The 19578-nt window shown below is 37.1% G+C and overlaps 1 protein-coding gene across 3 annotated transcripts in view; it reads right to left on the bottom strand.

Annotated features, from left to right (window-relative positions):
* The window catches only part of TNRC6A (trinucleotide repeat containing adaptor 6A), a 175055-nt gene that overhangs the window by 25611 nt on the left and 129866 nt on the right, over positions 1-19578 (bottom strand). The window contains exons 4-7 of one of the 3 annotated variants that reach the window (XM_073361631.1): positions 15081-15200; positions 12694-12733; positions 10551-10889; positions 4091-4138 (exon numbers count right to left, since the gene is read on the bottom strand). In XM_073361631.1, the coding sequence (XP_073217732.1) occupies positions 4091-4138; positions 10551-10889; positions 12694-12733; positions 15081-15200 (547 nt within the window). The remainder of the gene's footprint in view (positions 1-4090; positions 4139-10550; positions 10890-12693; positions 12734-15080; positions 15201-19578) is intronic. The other 2 variants (XM_073361632.1, XM_073361630.1) reach the window with 2 other exon arrangements.

Genomic DNA, 19578 nt, shown 5'->3' on the forward strand with positions numbered 1-19578 from the left:
ATATTAGTTGCCACATATAATACCTAGCAGAACACTTAGCAAGGGCATGGGAAAATATATTCATATATTTGAGGTACGAAATGAAATACGGCATCCCTAATAAACTACACTTTGGATTGCCATTAAAGTTTGTGTTTTTAAATATTATACTGCTCATGTGTAGAATACTTTATGAAAGGGGCACTACGCCAATAAAAAAAACCAATCATTAAAGCCTGAAAGTGATATTCTGAAAAGGGAGAATGTTATATATAACAGGAAGTTAAACTGACCTAGAACCACAGACTACTATGCCACAGTAGCCAGGGAAAAGAAGTAAGGAAAGAAACACCATTAAAAAGGACATTGAATAATATATCTTAAGTGACAGGTTATTCAAGGTATTTATTTTTGTACATCATCCTCCATATGTAGAATAAGAAAGTGCTTTACAGGAATTCACTTCAAAGAAAAAGAAAAAGGAAGGTAAAGGTGAGATTTAAAAGGAAGTGGCTTAGTGGCAAGGTTCAATCCATAGAAGACTGCAAAAATTAAGTATACATTCTGTGGAATGAAGAATGAGAGGGGAACTCTACTGTGATATTCAGAATTATAAGGAACAAAGTAAAAGCTAATCAGTCCTTCCCCTGTGGAATTCACTGTTATGGAGTGCAAATCAAGTAGCATGGCTGAATTTGTACCTGTGCAAGTTAAAACATTTTCTCTTTCAGGGTATAAGCTGATCACATGCAGGAACCAAGAAGAAATTCTCCCCAGCTATTTATAAGTATTTCACAGTTGGCTACATGCAGAATAAGGTTTTTAACTTTCTATTAAAAAGTGTCAGACACAGGCTGCTGCCAAAGGCAGAATAGCATACCAAAATGTGTGCATTTTGCCACACATTGGGTCATCCTGAGTTTCTAAAACTCTATTATAGAGTCTTGAACTCATTTTTCTTCCATCAAACCAACAATCTGAACAAAAGTGCTTCCCCACATCAAATATTCTAATTTTTTTTTGAAGTTTGCTGTAAGTTATATGAAAAACCAACTAACTAATAGCAGGATAGCTATTTGGAAATACAGTACTATGAAAACATGTAATGCTTGAACAATATGAAGCAAAATACCAAAACCTAATAGAAGATGAGGAAAAACTGTCAGGTAAATTACTGGCTTAATATTTGTATGAACAGGAAAAAAAGCAGCATAACATTACATGCTCAAATATATTTTGTTCCTGGAGAAAAGGACTTCTCACCATAGTAAGACATTCAGGATTTACTAAGAAAACTGCACACAATTTTCTTTTAAGCTAACACAGTTAATGCCTTTGCTTCAGAACATTCAAAATCTGAATATTCAAACACTTGATAGCTTTATTTACCTGGGTAATTGTTAATTAGCATGCAAATGTTTCTCTGCTAAACATGTATATTTGTTCAGTGGACTTAAACCATCTAGATAAACATGTTCTCCTTTAGATGGTAGTTATGGAAAATGCACAGTTTGTGGATGAACAGACTATTAGTGCATTTACTAATGTATATTTGACTTAAAAGGGACACAAGCTAATTTCAAACAAATCTCTTGCTTGTTCCACTACCATCTTAGATCAGCAAGTCTCAAGCGTTCATGATTGGTATTTAGCATGTTTAAAGCATGAACAGCGACTAAGGCACTTTACAGTCAGTCATGAAGACATGACCCCAGCCTCAAAGAATTTACAATTTAAATAGGTAATATAAAACTAGGGAAGAATGGGCAGGGGAATAATTAAAGCAAAGTGATGTAAATTCACTTTCTCTAGCTAACTTCTAGTCTAAGTATCAATTTGTAGGCAATAGCACCTTGCATCTAATCTCAAAAATTATGCTGGTTTTCATTAAACACCTCCAAGAAATTTTAACCATTAATACTTATAAATAAAACTAGAGTATGTACTCCACCACTATTAATATTTCACTCATCTGTTGCAAGTTTTTAATGTGTTTTTAAAAATGACATTTAGAAAAATGGTTACATCTTAAAATACCAACATTACTTATGAGCTTTTCATGCTTCTTTGACATATGCTTTTAAGGACTGGTATACAATTGAAGCATAAATATTGGGTCAGATTTTTATTTTAAAAAATAAAAGCCTTAAGTTTAAAATGACTGCCAAAGCAAAGACCTTATTCCTGCATCTCTCTGCCAATATTTGTGTCACTGAATGTATGACTGAAAATGCTTTGACAAAGGAATTGAATAGCTTTATTTCACTGAAATCTTGCATAACATTTTGAAAGGCAATGACTTTACAGCGATATGAAGGATTTTTTTCTTTGCATTCTACTCAGATGTGAAGTTCAGCAAAAATAATCACTGCAAGACTCGCTAGAGCGCTCTACATAAAGAAGTTTTCTGAGATTGCTCTGAAAAAATATATCTTACTAGTACACATCTTATAAAATACACTTCTGTATTAAAAGTCAACATTAAAAATTCAGGTCTGTGCTCCTTCATAAAAATACCCAGAGCTTGATACTACTTGCTGATAAAAACAGGATAAAAAAAGACTTACTAGTAACCTTAAGGTTTGTTTAGAACATGGTCTTTCTCCACCAATTTATTTTATATGAGCTTTAGAATTAATAGTCAACTATATACCAAAAGTAGAGATTGCAACATTATGCACCAGCTATCATGTATTTTTAAACTGCAAGAAAGGAGTAGAAAATGTAAAATGAGATCAACTTGCTTAAAAGAAAAGTTTCTTTTCAACTGCTCAGATTCAAAGAACTTGCAGTGAAGATTTTCAAGAGTTCATGGAAAGAAGAAAATATTTTGGAGCTGTGGTTCCCCATATTATGGTACTGCTAACACAATTACAAAGGTTGCGGCAATGAAAATTTTATAAGAAAAGGTATTAAAAGAATTATCTGAATCAGCAAAGATAATGATAGCACGTTTCATACTTGAGGTATTATAATGTAATGAGTAAAATGAGGGAAGTGCAGTTACTGTGTAAGCAAACAACCACTACAATGTACTCCAGCAACCCAAAACCATACATGTGAGAACTTGTTTTGTTCAGAGAAAGATTATGACTTGAACACCAATGTTATCTTCCTTTATATTAGAATCTTTAGCACCCTTATGCACAGATATGTGGGAGGAAAAGCCTTCAGTTTAATATCTCAATGGAAGATGACAACTTTGTCAGTTCTTGCCTCTTTCTACGCTACACAGGAGCCAGTCTCAACAGAATATATGAACAAACAGCCTTCAGGCTCAGAAGCAAGTGACCTAGTTGTAACTATTCTGCTAAAAAAGCCTATTAAGTTACTAAACTTCCAACACAATTTAGCACAAGTTAAAATGTCTAGACGTAGGTTTGCTGCCAACAGCTCATTCTAGGATATTGTCAAGCACATAAGTACCCAAACATTATTCAGCAAAAGTCTGTTCTTAATAAGTACTCTGCATGAACCTTAAAAGAAGCTGTATATTGTATTATCTGTAATTCTGACGGACTGACTAGTCTAAAGAGAAAAACATCCGTCTAAGCTTCTGAGATGTAAAAAGGGATGAAAACTATAACACTGAAGGCTGACGGATCCTTCAGAGTTACGGGACACGTGAAAGCAGCCAAAAAACCACAGACAACTGAACGTTTTATATGGCTGTTGCTAACCGAGGGGAAAAAACATTTCTTGGTTTTATGTTACTTAACTAGCTGAAGGAACAAATCAGAACCTGAAATTTCATATTACTATGGATACTTATTGACGTATATAATACAGTATTTATTTAGTATCAGTGGTCACAATTATTTATCATATACAGCACTTAACTGTGCATTGGAACATACTGGTGTAGTCCAGAATTTTGCCCCAGAGAATTTTAATATAAAATTAAGAACTCATAACATAATAGTATATAAGTGCATAAACAAACAGTAAGCATTTAAGTCAGTCATACACATTAACAGTCAAGCTTCTAAAACAACCAACCAAGAAGCAAAAAATCAATAGATAATTGTGCAAGTAGTTACTGAAATGTGTAACTCTTATACACATACACGTAGTGCACAACAAACATGAGACTGAAATAGGTATGCATCACCTGACTGGTTAGGGGAATGGCTGACCAAGTCCCGAATGGGAGGCATGCCTATGAAAAAGCAAAAAATTACAGAATTGTTATTGAATTAAAGTATTCCTTTGGGATTATTCCACAAAGCATTCAATTATTTTAGAACCAGTTTATTATCACACTCTCTCAGAAAAGAAGTTTTTCCTGTCAAAAGGGCAGTCCATCTTCATTAGCTAGTGTTAGTAGCTGCAAATTATAAACCATCTCATATAGCTGTAGAAGCAGCAATAAATGCAAATGTATCTGACAAACACTTCAATTTTTTACTAATATCCTGCCAAGACAGCGCTGCATGTGTGAAAATTTTGTCTTTATAATTTTGCATTTCATTTTTGCTCAGTGGATTTCTATTACCTTGAAGTTGTTTTAAAATTAACAAACACCCGAAGTATAAATAGTTTCAAAAATTCTTGACTTATAAAAAATTAACTGGACTTGTTAGATAGGTAGTTTTTGCGATTAATACAAAGCTACCGTAAAATGGTCTCTTGTTAAACTCATGAGACTACTATAAGAATCACAGAATTGAACACTGCCCTGTAGCACAGTGGATCTTAATCTTTCCAGACTACTGGACCCCACTCAGGAGTCTGATTTGTCTTGCATACTCCAAGTTTCACCTCACTTAAAAACTACAGCTTATAAAAATCAGATGACATAAAAACACAAGTGTCACAGTACACTATTCTGAAAAAATGCTTACTTTCTCATTGTGTGGGCATATGAAAATTTAGTTTGTACTGATTTCGCTAATGCTTTTTGTGTAGCCTGTTGTAAAACCAGGCAAATATCCAGATGAGTTGATGTACCCTCTGAAAGACCTCTGTATACCCCCAGGGACATGTGTACCCCTGATTGAGAACCACTGCCCTTGCCCATCCCTGGTCTCACTATTAATCTAATTATCTCGCAATATCCTTGGACAGTATGATTTATTCTTCAGATGAAAGCCCTTTATCTGCTCATATTTTGCTTCTTGGTTTACTATAAATTTGTATTGCACCATAGGACCTAGCCAAGTTTGTTTTGGATGGGCTGACTAAACCAAACTTCTAAACACTACATACATTTTTTTGCTAGCTTCTGCCTCCAGCAACAGATTAACATTTGCTATTGACAATGTATGCAATCAAACAGTGTTACATTTTTAAATCCCCCTTGCTTCCTCCTTACTCTCTGAAATCTATTACATTTCAGATTTAGAAGGCTTCCCAAATTAATTTGAGCCCCACGATTATTAAGAACTTTTCAAACCCAACCCCTCTTTTTTTTTTTTTTTTTAAGCAAATTACCTAGGGCAACTTGAATCACATATTGTTTCTGCATGCTCCTGTTTTAATACAATTTTACAGTGGCATTGTCAAGGCACAAGGATAAAAGGAGACTTACCCAAAATCAGACAAAGACTCAAAGTAACTCAGCCTGGATTAGAGCCAAGATCCTGATGGCTTCTAATCCGTTGCTCTCCAGGGAAGTACCTCTTAATGTGCCTCACAGGTTTAAATAATTTGTAATAGCCATATATACAGCTCACTGTAGCAAGCAGTTAGTGGTCTAGTAACTATCTGCTTATCACTTTGGTTCATATTACAAACTAATGAAGATTTCAAGATCGTCAAGATAGAAGACTGGGTTGTCATGGCAGAAAACAAAAGAGGAAGGATTTATTCTGAAGATCTACCTCACGTGGTTTACAAATGGGGCAAAGTTTTGATAAAGAAAACTATTTAGACTGGCATGAATATATTCTCATAAACAAGAGCTAGCTGTAAACAGATCTCAGAAAGCATTTCCCTTGGTTTCAGCCTTAAGAGTGTTCCATAAGTTAGCTCCATTAGGAAGACTTGAGGAAAAAGGATTCACCACATGTTCTCAGAGTACAAATATAACATCTACTTGTAGAGCTATTAGGACCTTCCCAAACTAGCTTTACAGTTAAACAAAACAGACTAATTTTCAAAATGGAGAAGTGTGGGTCCACAGGGAATATAGGCAATAAACTACCTTTTATTGCAGATAAATATTAGTTAAGGATGCCCAGTCCAGAAAACTTACGATCAGTCTACACTGGCCAGGGAAATCAATATTAGCATAAATTGTTAATCTGCCTTCCCTGGCCTTTACAGAGAACCTAAAAAACAAGAGGTTAAATTTGCTTTAGGAATAACTCACAAAAAGCATGTATTTAGATGTTGGGCATCTGACAGACACTCAGAGTCAAGATTCAGATATCTGACAGCTCCATTCTAACCTCACCTTAAAATGCCGAGAGGATACAAGCACATAGAATACAAAGTTCTATTTATTTTAATTTGTGAATATCAGTTTGCAAAACTTGTACAAAATGAGGTGAGTTAGGGAGAGAGTTTTCAACTCTAATCTTAATTCCCTCATTTTTATGGTTTTGCAGGGGTTTTTCATATTGTTCACACATTAGAAAAAGCCCATCAATTATACACAAATTAGTTGCCAGCTTTTATTTTTCTTCTGAATCTCTTGCAAGCCTATTTAAATCACAGGTGCTTTGTTCACCATCCACAGTCTCATTCTGTATTGACATAATTTGTGTTTTCAGAACATCACAGGGTAAAAGTTGTTAGAGCAGGATGTGGATATTCACTCCATTGACTGAAAATATCTTCACTTCTGTAGATGTGTGAAGGACTTTACAACCTCAGGACAGTACCAATCCCTGGTGTTCTTGTTAAACAGTTGCTGGAGCCATGCCATCAGGGTATATGGTACACTCTTTCAAATAGGTTTCAGAGCGGTAGCCATGTTAGTCTGTATCAGCAAAAAGAACAAGGAGTACATGTGGCACCTTTGAGACTAACAAATTTATTTGGGCATAAGCTTTCGTGGGCTAAAATCCACTTCATCAGATGCACGCAGTGGAAAATATTTGAAGTGGGTTTTAGCCCACAAAGGCTTATGCCCAAATAAATTTGTTAGTCTCTAAGGTGCCTCGTTCTTCTTTCAAATAGGTTACAGGTTTGCATATTATCTCGTCCTGCTTGTTTGGTCTTACCATCTGGGCTACTGAATGTACTAAAGGGACATTATCGTATCTTTTGGAAAGAGGTAAGCAGGGTGCATTTGGTGGAAGAAGGTTCCATGAGTCTTATGCAAATCTTGATGAAAGCAATATATGCATTAGGATGGGTTTCAAGGCTTCGACATTCTTCTTGACTTTACTAACCTCTCGTCTCCTAGTGAAGTGCAGAATTCTTTGCTGAACATCTCATCTGCACAAAGACGTTCTTTTAAAAGCGAAGGACTTTAAGAGATTACTTTACTTTCCTGATGTTCTGATATCTTTAATTTCTGGAATGGGATACTAGTACTAGTGAGCGGACCTAAGATCTTTTTTGATGGCTGGGGGAAGGAGAAGAGGGAAGTAGCAAAACAACATGGAGATTAGCAGATTATTCGCATCAGTTTTCTTCAGGTATGATAGCAGCAAGTGACATCTTCAAGTAGCTCTTATGCAGCCAAACTATGGTAGTCTCCAAAGCATGCTCTACGCTACACTGTTTATTGCAATCCATTCTTTGTACTTTATCATCTCATCTACAGATCTCAAAGCACCTTACGAACATTAAACCTCCACCCTCTGGACATTATCCCTACTTCATACATGAGGAAATGAAACCTTAGGTCACACAAAAGGCATGTGGCACAGATGGGGGTAATTAACTATAGACCCATTCTGACTCTCATACGTGACAATTCCATGAGACTAAAATGCAAAGTGACAAGGAATCCGGTAACGCAGTGACTGTCTGAGTGCAACAGCTCACACAGCCTGTTTTGAGAAATGGAAGAAGGATGGCCAAGACAACTGGATTATTCTCTCCTCTCCGGAAAAGTTCCATGGGCCCTTTTATTGACCATCTGGACAATGAAAGAATCAGGAGGGACCTAGATTTAACATCTCATTCAAAGAATAGCAGCAGCTCATACCCTTAATACAACACTGCTGTGTCACTACTGGGGGAAGAAACCAGGATCTTCTAGCTCAGAGATTACTCAGCCATACTAGTAAGTGCTCAGTATTACAATAAACAAAGCCAGAAAGAGAAGAAGTGTCCACTTAGCTGTAAATAAATATTTTCCACAGGTTGGAATCCTATAAACCACATGAGAAGAAAAATAAATAAGAGTCTGTATAAGACTGTGTTGGAATGTAATACTCACAACATATGTAACCAGTTTCTAACAGTTTGCCTTGAGGGAGAAATTTTTAATAAACTACACGTGAATCTTTCTTTGACATCACAGGCCACAAGTCTAGATCAACAGACAATAAACCTATGGAAAAAAACTTTATCTGTAAAAAACTAGTTGTTTTTTTTAAAACCTGGTTAACTGTGCTCATTCTGTTACAAACACAAAACTGAAGAGTATAATCCCCAATATAAGAAATTACTACCCAGATTAAAAAAAAGCCATCCAACAATCCATACTATTTTAGTTTAGATATGCATTTGTATAGTGTTTGACAGCAACATACCCAACAGTTTACCTTCATTTTAAATAGTGCTACCTTCTAGATTCTGTGATGAGTTCAAGGATATAAAATGGAGCAAAGTATCGAGGTTTTCCTCAAGAATTCTTTTAAAAAGGAAAATCACCTTTTTGTAACGGGAATGCTTTACATCATATCCTCTGTAGCGCCACACATCAGTGATCTTAAGAAATACTATAAATTACAGCCAAGTTTAGATGGCTCAGGTGAAACAGTTGTATCATAAATGCTAAATGTCTTTCAAAAAACTAAATGCAGCTACAAAAACCAGCCTAAGAAACACACACACTTATGAAGATGATGATGGCTGAGCGTGGAATACCAAGATGCTTTGGAAATTCCTGGAATTGAGTTATTTCTTTCCAGTCAAGAATACATTACCTTTATCTTACTAACAAAAGATCAGTAAATTATAACCTAGTTCATTCATTAAAATTGCAAACTTATTCATAGATTCCAGGGTCAGAAGGGACCATTGTGAGCATTTAGTCTGACATTCTGTACAACACAGACCATAGAACTGACTCAAAATTAATTCCTAGGGCAGGTCTTTTCGAAAAAGATTCAATTTTGATTTAAAAATTGTCAGTGATGGAGAAACCACCATGACCCTTGGTAAAATGTTCCAATGGTTAACTGCTGTCACTGTTAAAAATGTATACCTTATACATCCAACATATGAACTCTTTATTATACTGTTGTGAAAGTATTTGAAGGGTAGGTTGCTCAAGCCAACGAGGACGAAGAAGGATCAGAGTAAAGAGTTTATGCAAAAAGAGAAAATACTGATATGAACAGCAGTCATTCTCCTCTCAGATCCCAGAGAAGCAGATCCTGGAAGAGGCCAAGATACTCTGTCAGCAGAGACAATACTTGGGGTTAGAGCCCTGCATGGACACAAATGTATATCCGCACATGCATATATCCATGCAGATATCCATAAATTGGTATCAATGGAACCGCAGCAGCGAAAGGAGCAGAACATGGGGCTGCCGCTCCCAGGAGCCAACACCCTGCGCCAGCAGCTCCTCCGGCATGGCTGTACTGCCCGCAGACCCATTCCCCTCACTTCCATTCAGCTGTCGGTGTCTCCTGTCTGGGGGCGTGCATGCCGTCCGAACACAAGAGTGCGACGAGGGACAGCTGCCAGTGAGCCTGGTGCCCGCCCAGTGGGCTGGGTGAGGACAGTACAGCCACAATGGAGAAGTTGCCAGCATAGGGTGCTGGCTCCTGGGAGCGGCGGCACCCGTGTTCGGCTCCTTTCACCGCTGCAGTTCTCGGGAGAGCCCTGCGGTTCTGCGGATGCTGATTTATATCCATGGATATAAATCTGTATCTGTGCAAGGCTCTACTTGGGGTACATGAACAAATCTAATCTCTTTAGCAAAACAAACCTTATCAGAATAATGGCTTTGATTTTTTTCACCCAGAAATTCCAGGTGATGTCACTGGATCTGAAACAAGAAGCTTATTTTGAGGATGCTATTCAGATTCCTGAATATTGGACATAGCTCTAACGCACAAACTTGTGGCAGAGTCTTTACGTAAAGGGGTTCCCTTTAAAGAGACCTTTCTGATCAAGATGGGGATCTAGAAAAAGGATATTAATATTCACCTAAACTTAAACCTATATTGTTCAAAGGTAGATATGCATCTGTATAGTACAGAAACTGCATTAATCAATAACTAAGATGAGCTGGGAATGATCAGAGATTCAGTTAAAAGGAAGATAGAGCACAGGAGACCATGTTTTAAAGTTAACGCTTAACATGAACAACAGACACTGGAGAACTCTGTTCATTTACCCTAAAATGGATTCTGTGTTGTACCAATTCAATCATTCTAATCTAGTTACTAATAAAATATCTAACCTCACTGAAAATAAGTAACTTCCTCTCTCACCTGACTGTTTTTTGCTGCTGCTGTTCGGCACTTCTCCGTTGGTCACCGGTTGTTTACTTGTGACAGCACTGCCTCCTGATTGGCTGTTTAATACTTTAGGAGTGGATCCCAGGTTTGCAGCTATCACTGGTAACTGCTGACCTCGCTTTAAAAGCTGTTTCTGTTCCTGGTGTCGAAATCGCGGTGGTACTTCACGAGGAGGGTATCGAGGCAAGGTCTGCTGCTGCTGATTGTTGGCTGTGGCCCGCTTGGCATTATTATTAGTGCTGGTTGCTGTGAAAGTGACGTTAGAGGTGACCGGCTGAGGCTGGCTTACACTGGTCTTTGTTTGTTCTGGCACTAACCCACACCAAAAAAAAAAAAGAAAAAAAAAAAAAAAAGATAAAAGTTGAAGAAAATTAATCACAGGTACAATAGTTTTCAAAACTCGAAAAGAAACAAACATGTTTTGGGTAGGGTATAGATTATGGAATGGCAATATTTGCTCCTGTTAAAGCTGCAACCCAGTTTCCACTATAAGCCTTGCTATATGCACATATGCATACACTATTTTCTAGAATTGGTATTACTAGTAATAGCAGGTTTGGCTATAAACTCATAACAAATTATCCCAGCTCAAGTCTTTTATTACCACTCCTTACAAAGATCCTAACTTTTTTGATGGATTAGCACTTCAACAGATCAAGTCTGTTTTAGCAACTGAAGCAAAACTACATTTCCCAAAAAATTAAAACAACTTTAAAAAAATCTGGGTTGCATTATTTCCTACAGTGGGAAATTTAAAAAATCCTTGGTGTACATGTCTTTTATGAAGTCAAGATAGAAGAGAACACAAGGCAAGGCTAGGAACAAAGAGAATGAGTGGTTAACACTCGCCTGTCTTGTCAATCCTGACATCCAAAGTCTTTACCCAGTCCATTATCAGTAGAAAGTGATAGCATAAATACCATGCACCATTTGACATGACTGCTTGCTTGCCTCCACGGATGAAATGCCAAGCATTCAGCTTAAATGAAATCAGAATTACCTTTCATAACCTTGACAGCACGGCCATTTTTAGGTGTGATTGAGGCCAAAGAATTTGCAAAGGTTGTGTGTGGGTGTATACACCACACATGAACTGTGAATAAACAGGTGATTACAGCATTCATGGCTACCTGTTTAGTTGCTCCATCACACCAGTACAAACACAAACAAATTAAATGAAACCCAGAAAGGTACAGGATGGAGTACCTGGTTGGGCCTGGTCTACTAAAGCACACAAATACTCTAAAGGTGTGGAATGCTTTATAGTAATTACGTTTAGAGAGCACGCACAATTTAAAAAAGTTTAAACCAACTCTATTGTTGTCACTGTAACACACTTTTTTCAAGTCCACTATATATAGCAATGATCACACACAATTGTGCACATGTTCAGTTTACTTTTTCTTTGATAAAGTACGTACAGAAGGATATTAGGTTGTGATTTTCAGAGCTGACTGGAGAATTTAACCACAAGTGTCCTTGAAATTAATGGGAGCTGCAAGGTTAACTTTGAAAAGCTTAACCTTAAACAATATTATAAAAAATGCTTGCACAACTATTGTCTCAATAGCCAGGTCCTGAAGGTACAATTAAAACTGTAAGGCACTCCTACGGCTAAGTGTGTGATTGTTGGGTGTTTCGGGTCCTATTAAAATTAAGCTTGAGTTACTATAAAGTTTTGTTTATCTTCCTTTAATAGTAACTCTGCACATTAGTATGCTTTTAACATACTCTAGGCTTTTGATTGTAGCAGCATTTCCTAAACCATTTCTTTTTGTGTTTCATTAAACAATTCCCTAGTGTGCTAGAAGCAAGAACAAAATGGTCAAATGAAAAAAAATTACAAAACATGAAAATCAAACAACAACATTCACTTTCAGGTACAAATGCAAGTGAATACAACGGTCTGGTCTTAGAAAAATCTAAGCAAAATCCAGCTCCCTGAAGCTTTGTTTTAAAAAAAAGTTCCAATATAGGGAATATGACTGTTGCTTTTAACATGATTAGGTAAAAAATACACATCCCTCAAGAAAGGCGCACACAATTCCATGCTCCTTACAAAAATGTGTGTCCTGTGGGATCAAATCTGTTACCCAAGTGTTAACGGAGCACCCACCTGTCTTAGCGCCAAGAATTGCAGTGATCAGTTTTTCAGTCTACGGAAAAAATGACAAAGCCCAAAGAAAGATTTTGTATATAAGGGATATTTGGAGCATGTACGCGATTTCTTCTCCAATGGAGGTCTGATCGTTATAAATCCTTGGTATAAGTTTCCAGGGCAGAGAGAGGGATACGCTATTTCAGGTGATTACAAACATGTACACCACCACAGTACCACCATCTTCCACTGCTCTGCTACAGCAGTGATCCAGTTCTACTCTATTTCACAGCTGAATGGAGGGGGACAGAATTAGGTAGAAGAATGGCCATGACATAAGTCAATTTAATGCATAGAAGCCTGGATAGGGAAGATATTCACAAGTAATTAGACAAACCAGTAAGTTGGATAAAATGACTAACACAGTATTAGATTCTGCTGATGTAAGAGTTCTGTTACCTATTTTAGAAAGCTACTGAATTCAGATCCTTAATGACATTTCACCTGCACACATTCAACAGTGTATGAATGACCTATGATCAAATGCATTTAATGTTCAAAAGTACAATTCAATGCCTTCAAAAATTCTGAACATATTTCCAATCTATTCCTTTCTAGCATATTCCTCTTGCTTTGTTCTTTAAATCTTAACATTAATGAAATACAATCTAAAATGATTAGGAGGGGAGGGATAGCTCAGTGGTTTGAGCATTGGCCTGCTAAACCCAGGGTTGTGAGTTCAATCTTTGAGGGGGCCATTTAGGGATCTGGGGCAAACATTGGGGACTGGTCCCGCTTTGAGCAGGGGGTTGGACTAGATGACCTCCTGAGGTCCCTTCCAACTCTGATATTCTATGATGCAATAGAGGGAAAAAATCTATATTCCTCTCTGCACTTCTAAACCAGTAATTTTTCTTACTGGTAAATCTGCATTATAATTAATATAAATTACTTATAATTATGCAGAAGTTATTTTAAAAAACTTCATACTACTTTAGTCCATTTACTAATGCAACTCAGACATTTAAAGAGTTGGTCTTTCATATACCAAACTCCACTTCACCACCCACAAGTCTTCTGTTATTTAACTTTCTAGTAATCTACATTTTATCAATATACCTTTTGATGCAACTGGTCATAATGTCTAATCTTTAAAGTTAAAAAACCGTACTTTAAGCTTGATCTAAAAAAGTCTGTTGACATCAGTAAATGAAAACAAACACACTACTTCCATACAGTCTACCAGCATTACTCCACCAACAAAGTACTTATAAATAACTGCACTGCTTAGTTTTAATCCATTTTTGGTCACCTGGTATTGTTTGTATGAATTATACTGTCTTTCTATTTATACTGTAAACTCCTTGGTGCAAGGACTGTTTTATTACAGCACATAATGTCTTGTTGGTGCTCAATAAAATGATAATTTTCACTTCACCTAGTATTCCTTCCACAGTAGAATTATTCCTTGCAGATTAAATACAAATCATTTACATACGACATTCCAATGGAAGAGAACTGGAGTTAGAAAAAAATCACTCCAGAGCAGAACGGCAACAAAGCAACATTCATTCCTAACTTTCCTTATTTAAGCCCCTTTAAAGCACAGTAAGTACATCTTAATTAATTGAACTAATTCCTGGTTACTCATTCATTTGTTAACTATAAAATGATAGAGCATATTAGTAAATGAGATCCCTTTTAGTAAAATAAACCCCAAATAGCTACAGTATGAACAGTACTTTTTCTAAACAAATCAAAAATTACATACAGATAACACAAGAAATATATTTACTTGGTAGATAAAAGCAGTAACAGAATGATTCATTCTTTGTGTAAAGATTGACAAATTCAATAAAATGCAACTAATGTTCAGGTAAAACATTTTTAGTTTGAGCCATGTTTTCTCTACTGTCTACAGTCAAATATGCTTTAAGATGCAACTTAAAGTTTCAGTTATTTTCAACTTAATCAAATGTATTATTGACGTCTTCAGGCCCTATACAACCATTTATCTTAACTAAGTGACGGGCGGTGGGGGGAGGAGAGGGAAGAAATCACACAATTTGTTAATTCTTTCCAATTGTATTTTATAATCAGCAACTTCTCAGAAGATTAAACTAGCTCTGTTGCTAATATCTCACTTTAACTAAACTTTTATTGCTCCAATACGACAATTATAAATTCCAATACCCCTTAAATCCCAGAAATGTGTTATAATCTATTTCTCTAATTTAACACTTAAAAAACAGTGATAAAATATTGTTTAGCACATCAGTATTTTGCTCTACATCACCCTAAAGTCAACTTTGTTAATGGACTTACACTGTATTACTCCTAATTTTCTTGACAAGCAGCAGCAAAATTACAAAATAATATAAGGACAGACATTTTCATAAACAAACCTGCTGAAAACCCACAAAGCAGTGGAAGTTGAAGTTACAGTCAGCACGACCGTGACAGAAACAACAGTTTACAGAGAGATTCCAAAGAAAGACGCTTCCAACTTGTGTTGCTTTCCCACTCTGCAGATTTCATTAGAAAATGGAGGAGAAGCATGGTGTCATTTTACTGCTACAAGAGTACTGCTTGCCAACTCCTCCTGGAGTAGGGGCCCAGTGACAAACCCCCCCTCCCCAATAAAAAAATGGCAGCTGTTTGAACTTTAATGCAGATGGAGAACAGTTTCACTCAAACAAAATCAGTTTACATAGATCAAATCAACGACTAAAACACACAAAGAGCAGCACCAAACTGTCATTTAAGTGTTCTTTTCTTATTACTGCTTAAGCTGACCACTTAAAAATGTACGGTAATACACTTTCCTTGCATGTCATGCCCCAAAGAGTTGTCAGTTCTGGAATGCTGAAGGGCAAACAGAGGAAGTCTGGCTTTCAAGCTGACACACGTAAGATGTAATGCTAGAATTTTCGTTGTGGAAAAATGGCCGCAGCTGTAAGCTCAGCTAGCTGATCTGGAAAATATCTAACTGTTTGCCAATTCATTAACCCCTGCAGATCCGTAGAAAGGTAAATTATAAGGCATTTATATAGGTAGTTTTAACAGCAAGTATTCATAGCTCAGTTCAATTTTTTCTTTTTTCTACTTATAAGCTTTAAAAGCTAATATAACAGTTTTCCATTAAGGTAAAGCAGTAATATAAGTGGAAAACAAAACTTCTGAGAGCATGGACAGTTTTGTTTCACAGAGAACAGATGAATGAGAAGTTTCAAAGGTAGGAAATATGAGTAAAGGAATTCAATTCCATATCCAGTTATTTTTAAAGGCACTTTCTATTTCAGTGGTGATCCAGAGTTTATCCTAGTCTGCAACAAAAGCAGTAGTTTTATGCCTACTCCCTCCACAAAACAGGGAAATTTAAAGAAAAAGTTGAAAAAAAATCTGAACTGATGATCTAACTTTTGTTATTTTGCAAAGCACTAGAAGACTCAACAGCACGAGTGACAGCAGGAATATCAGCCTTAATCCAATCGCATAGTTTGTAAAACTATTTCACTGAAATATTACCTAGGTATCTTGAAATACAATATGTAAAGGAAATGTTTCACATTACAAAGCACTGTCCTGCACACACGTACATTTGTATTCACAGTGACAGCATCTTGTTTGCTGAAGAGTCTAGGAAGCTGGTATTTTGTGACAAAATTCAAGCTAAATACTCATTGTATAACGTTTGGTTTAGCATAGGGGTTCTCAAACTCGGGGTCGGGACCCCTTAGGAGGTCGCGAGATTATTATATGGGGGGGGTGGTCACGAGCTGTCAACCTCCACCTCAAACCCCACTTTGCCTCCAGCATTCATAATGGTGTTAAATATATAAAAAAGTGTTTTTAATTTATAAGGGGGGGGTCGCACTCAGAGGCTTGCTATGTGAAAGGGGGCACTACTGAAGAAGTTTGAGAGCCACTGGTTTAGCATATAGCGTACGATGCCATTTTCTTTGCATAGCTGAAGTGGGGTTTGAGAGATTTCTTTTGAATGGGATATTCATGATGAATGGGGAGGTTTGTTTACCTAGAATAGCATTACAAGTAAAATGCAATAAAAGCTATTATACCAGGCTATTGTGTAAGTTAGAGTAGACCATCACCATGTTTGACAGTTCAATAGCACATTTAATTGGAAAAAAGATCTCAAAGCACTTTCCAAACTTTACATTTTATTTATATTAGAGTACCTACAGGGTCCCAATCGAGATGAGGGACTCTCTCGGCTAGGTGTTGTACACATACATAGTGTCCTCCTCTGAGGGACTTAGGAATTATTGAATGGCTGAATACATTTAAACCTAAACAGCTGGTAAAATGTTTAACTTAAAAACCAGCCGCATACAAAATACAACTTTTTATGTCAATGCTAGTGTACCAAACAACCTAGATGGAGCTACTATAAGGTGGGTGCATAACTGGTTGGAAAACCGTTCCCAGAGAGTTGTTATCAATGATTCAAAGTCAACCTGGAAAGGCATATGAAAGGCATATCCTGCAGGGATCTGTTCTGGGGCTGGTTCTCATCGATATTTTCAATGATTTAGATAATAAGAGAGTACACTTATAAAGTTTACAGATGATACCAAGCTGGGAGGGGTTGCAAGTGCTTTGGAGGATAGCATTAAAATTCAAACTGATATGGACAAACTGGAGAAATGGTGTGAAGAAAACAGGATGAAATTCAGTGAGGATAAATACAAAAATACTCCACTTAGGAAGGAACAAATCAGTTGCACATATACAATATGGGGAATGATTGCCTATGAAGGAGTACTTCAGAAAGGCATCTGGGGGGTCATCGTGGATCACAAGCTAAGTATGAGTAGACAGTGTAACACTGTTGCAAAAAACAAAATCATTTTGGGATGTATTAGCTGGAGTGTTGTAAACAAGTCATGAGAAGTAATTCTTCCGCTCTACTCCACGCAGATTAGGCCTCAACTGGAGTACTGTGTCCAGTACTGGGCACCACATTTCAGGAAAGATGTGGACAAACTGGAGAAAGTCCAGAGAAGAGCAACAGAAATGATTAAAGATCTAGAAAACAAGACCTATGAGGGAAGATTGAAAAAATTGGGTTTGTTTAGTCTAGAGAAGAGAAGACTGAGAGGAGACATAACAGTTTTCAAGTACATAAAAGGTTGTTACAAGGAGGAGGGAGAAAAATTGTTCTTCTTAATCTCTGAGGATAGGACAAGAAGCAATGGGCTTAAATTGCAGTAAGGACGGTTTAGGCTGGACATTAGGAAACACTTCCTGTCAGGGTGGTTAAGGACCAGAAGAAATTGCCTAGGGAGGTTGTGGAATCTCCATCACTGGGGAGTTTTAAGAACAGGTTAGACAAACACTTGTCAGGGATGGTCTAGATCAGGGGTCTCAAAGTCCCAGCCACTGGTAATCTGCAGCCCAAGAACCTCCCCACTGCGGCCCGCGGAGAAGAGATGCATGTAGCCATGCTGCTGGCAATGTTTGCTGCAAGCGCTGCCCCCCGCAGCTCCCATTGGCTGTGGGAGAGGGACAGAGATACCATCATACAATATAAACGTTTTCTTTCTGAACACCATCTTCGGTGACATTATTGGCCCGGTGGGAGGATTTGAGAACTGGCACTGGTCCCCAAGGTAAATTGAGTTTGAGACCCCTGGTCTAGATAGTACTTAGTTCTGCCATAAGTGCAGGGGACTGGACGAGATGACCTCTCAAGGTCCCCTCCAGTCCTACGATCCTGTCTGCCATCTTCATTAAGTGTTCAGTCCTGAACCCACTGAAGTCAATGGCAAAACTCCCACTGCCTAACGAGTTCAAGATCAAGCCTTAAGAGCCAGATTCTGTAGGCAATGGTACTGGATGCACAAGATGGCTGCAGATCCAGGATTTAAGGAAGTTAGTCTCCTAATGTAGGTTCATAACTCCAATTAATGGAAAGGACAGTGCATTAAGACCCCCATCACACACAATGTAGAAGTTCTTTTTGCCTCAAAGCAGTGAAACGTAAAGGTACTTTTATTCCTTTGATTTCTGTCACCAGTTTTCATATATTTTTAATAGATCATTAAAAAATACTTCCTACCCACACAACCTTTAGTGTATTAGGAGCCTATTATGCTACAGAATTTAGCTTTTCTGTGCAAGTTGTCAACTCAATTAATCCACTGCAAATTGAGGAAACTAGATATAAACTCATCTTAAAGTAACAGGTAATTACTACTGCATACACTAGACAGCAGGATGAGAAAGCACCTTTATATGCAGAATTCACCACCTGATCTTGAGCTATTAGGACTAGCTAACACGCTTCACTGTTAAAAAATTTCTAGTAATTTGTCTCAAGGCTTAATATTTAACGAAACGGTGTTTCTAAAGATAAAGGATTTAGCAAATGTTAGCCCCCTGCATAAATATACAACGAACACAACCTGAATTAGAATGAAAAAGGAAGTTAAGTAGATAAGTATTTTCTTTATCTTAAAAATATAGCAAGTACTTGAAAGGAATCAAAATATATAATACAAATATTCAAATTAATCACAATACTCCCAGTTTGTTTTTGAGCTAAGTTAGAGCTCATGGACATGGGAATCCGAGCCCGTTACACCAAGATGAAACTGCTGGATGTGTCATTTCAATGATAGATGGGCAATTACTGTGCCTATTACTCTGATGTCCAATTGCACTAACAGCACATTTGGAAGAACTGCCTCAAACAGATTAACTACATCCCATGACCTACAACACGGCTGGATTGGTAGGAGGATGCAATTTTTTTGGCATTTTTTTTTAAATGAAAGGAAAAGAGGACGAGAAAAATAAAGGAGAGGAAGATAAAGTGGAACACTGCTTGTATGTACAGTGCTGTATAAATAATTAAGAAAAGGCGAGTAAGAGTGAAGG

The sequence above is a fragment of the Lepidochelys kempii genome, chromosome 10, assembly GCF_965140265.1.
Source record: "Lepidochelys kempii isolate rLepKem1 chromosome 10, rLepKem1.hap2, whole genome shotgun sequence".
NCBI lineage: Eukaryota > Metazoa > Chordata > Testudines > Cheloniidae > Lepidochelys > Lepidochelys kempii.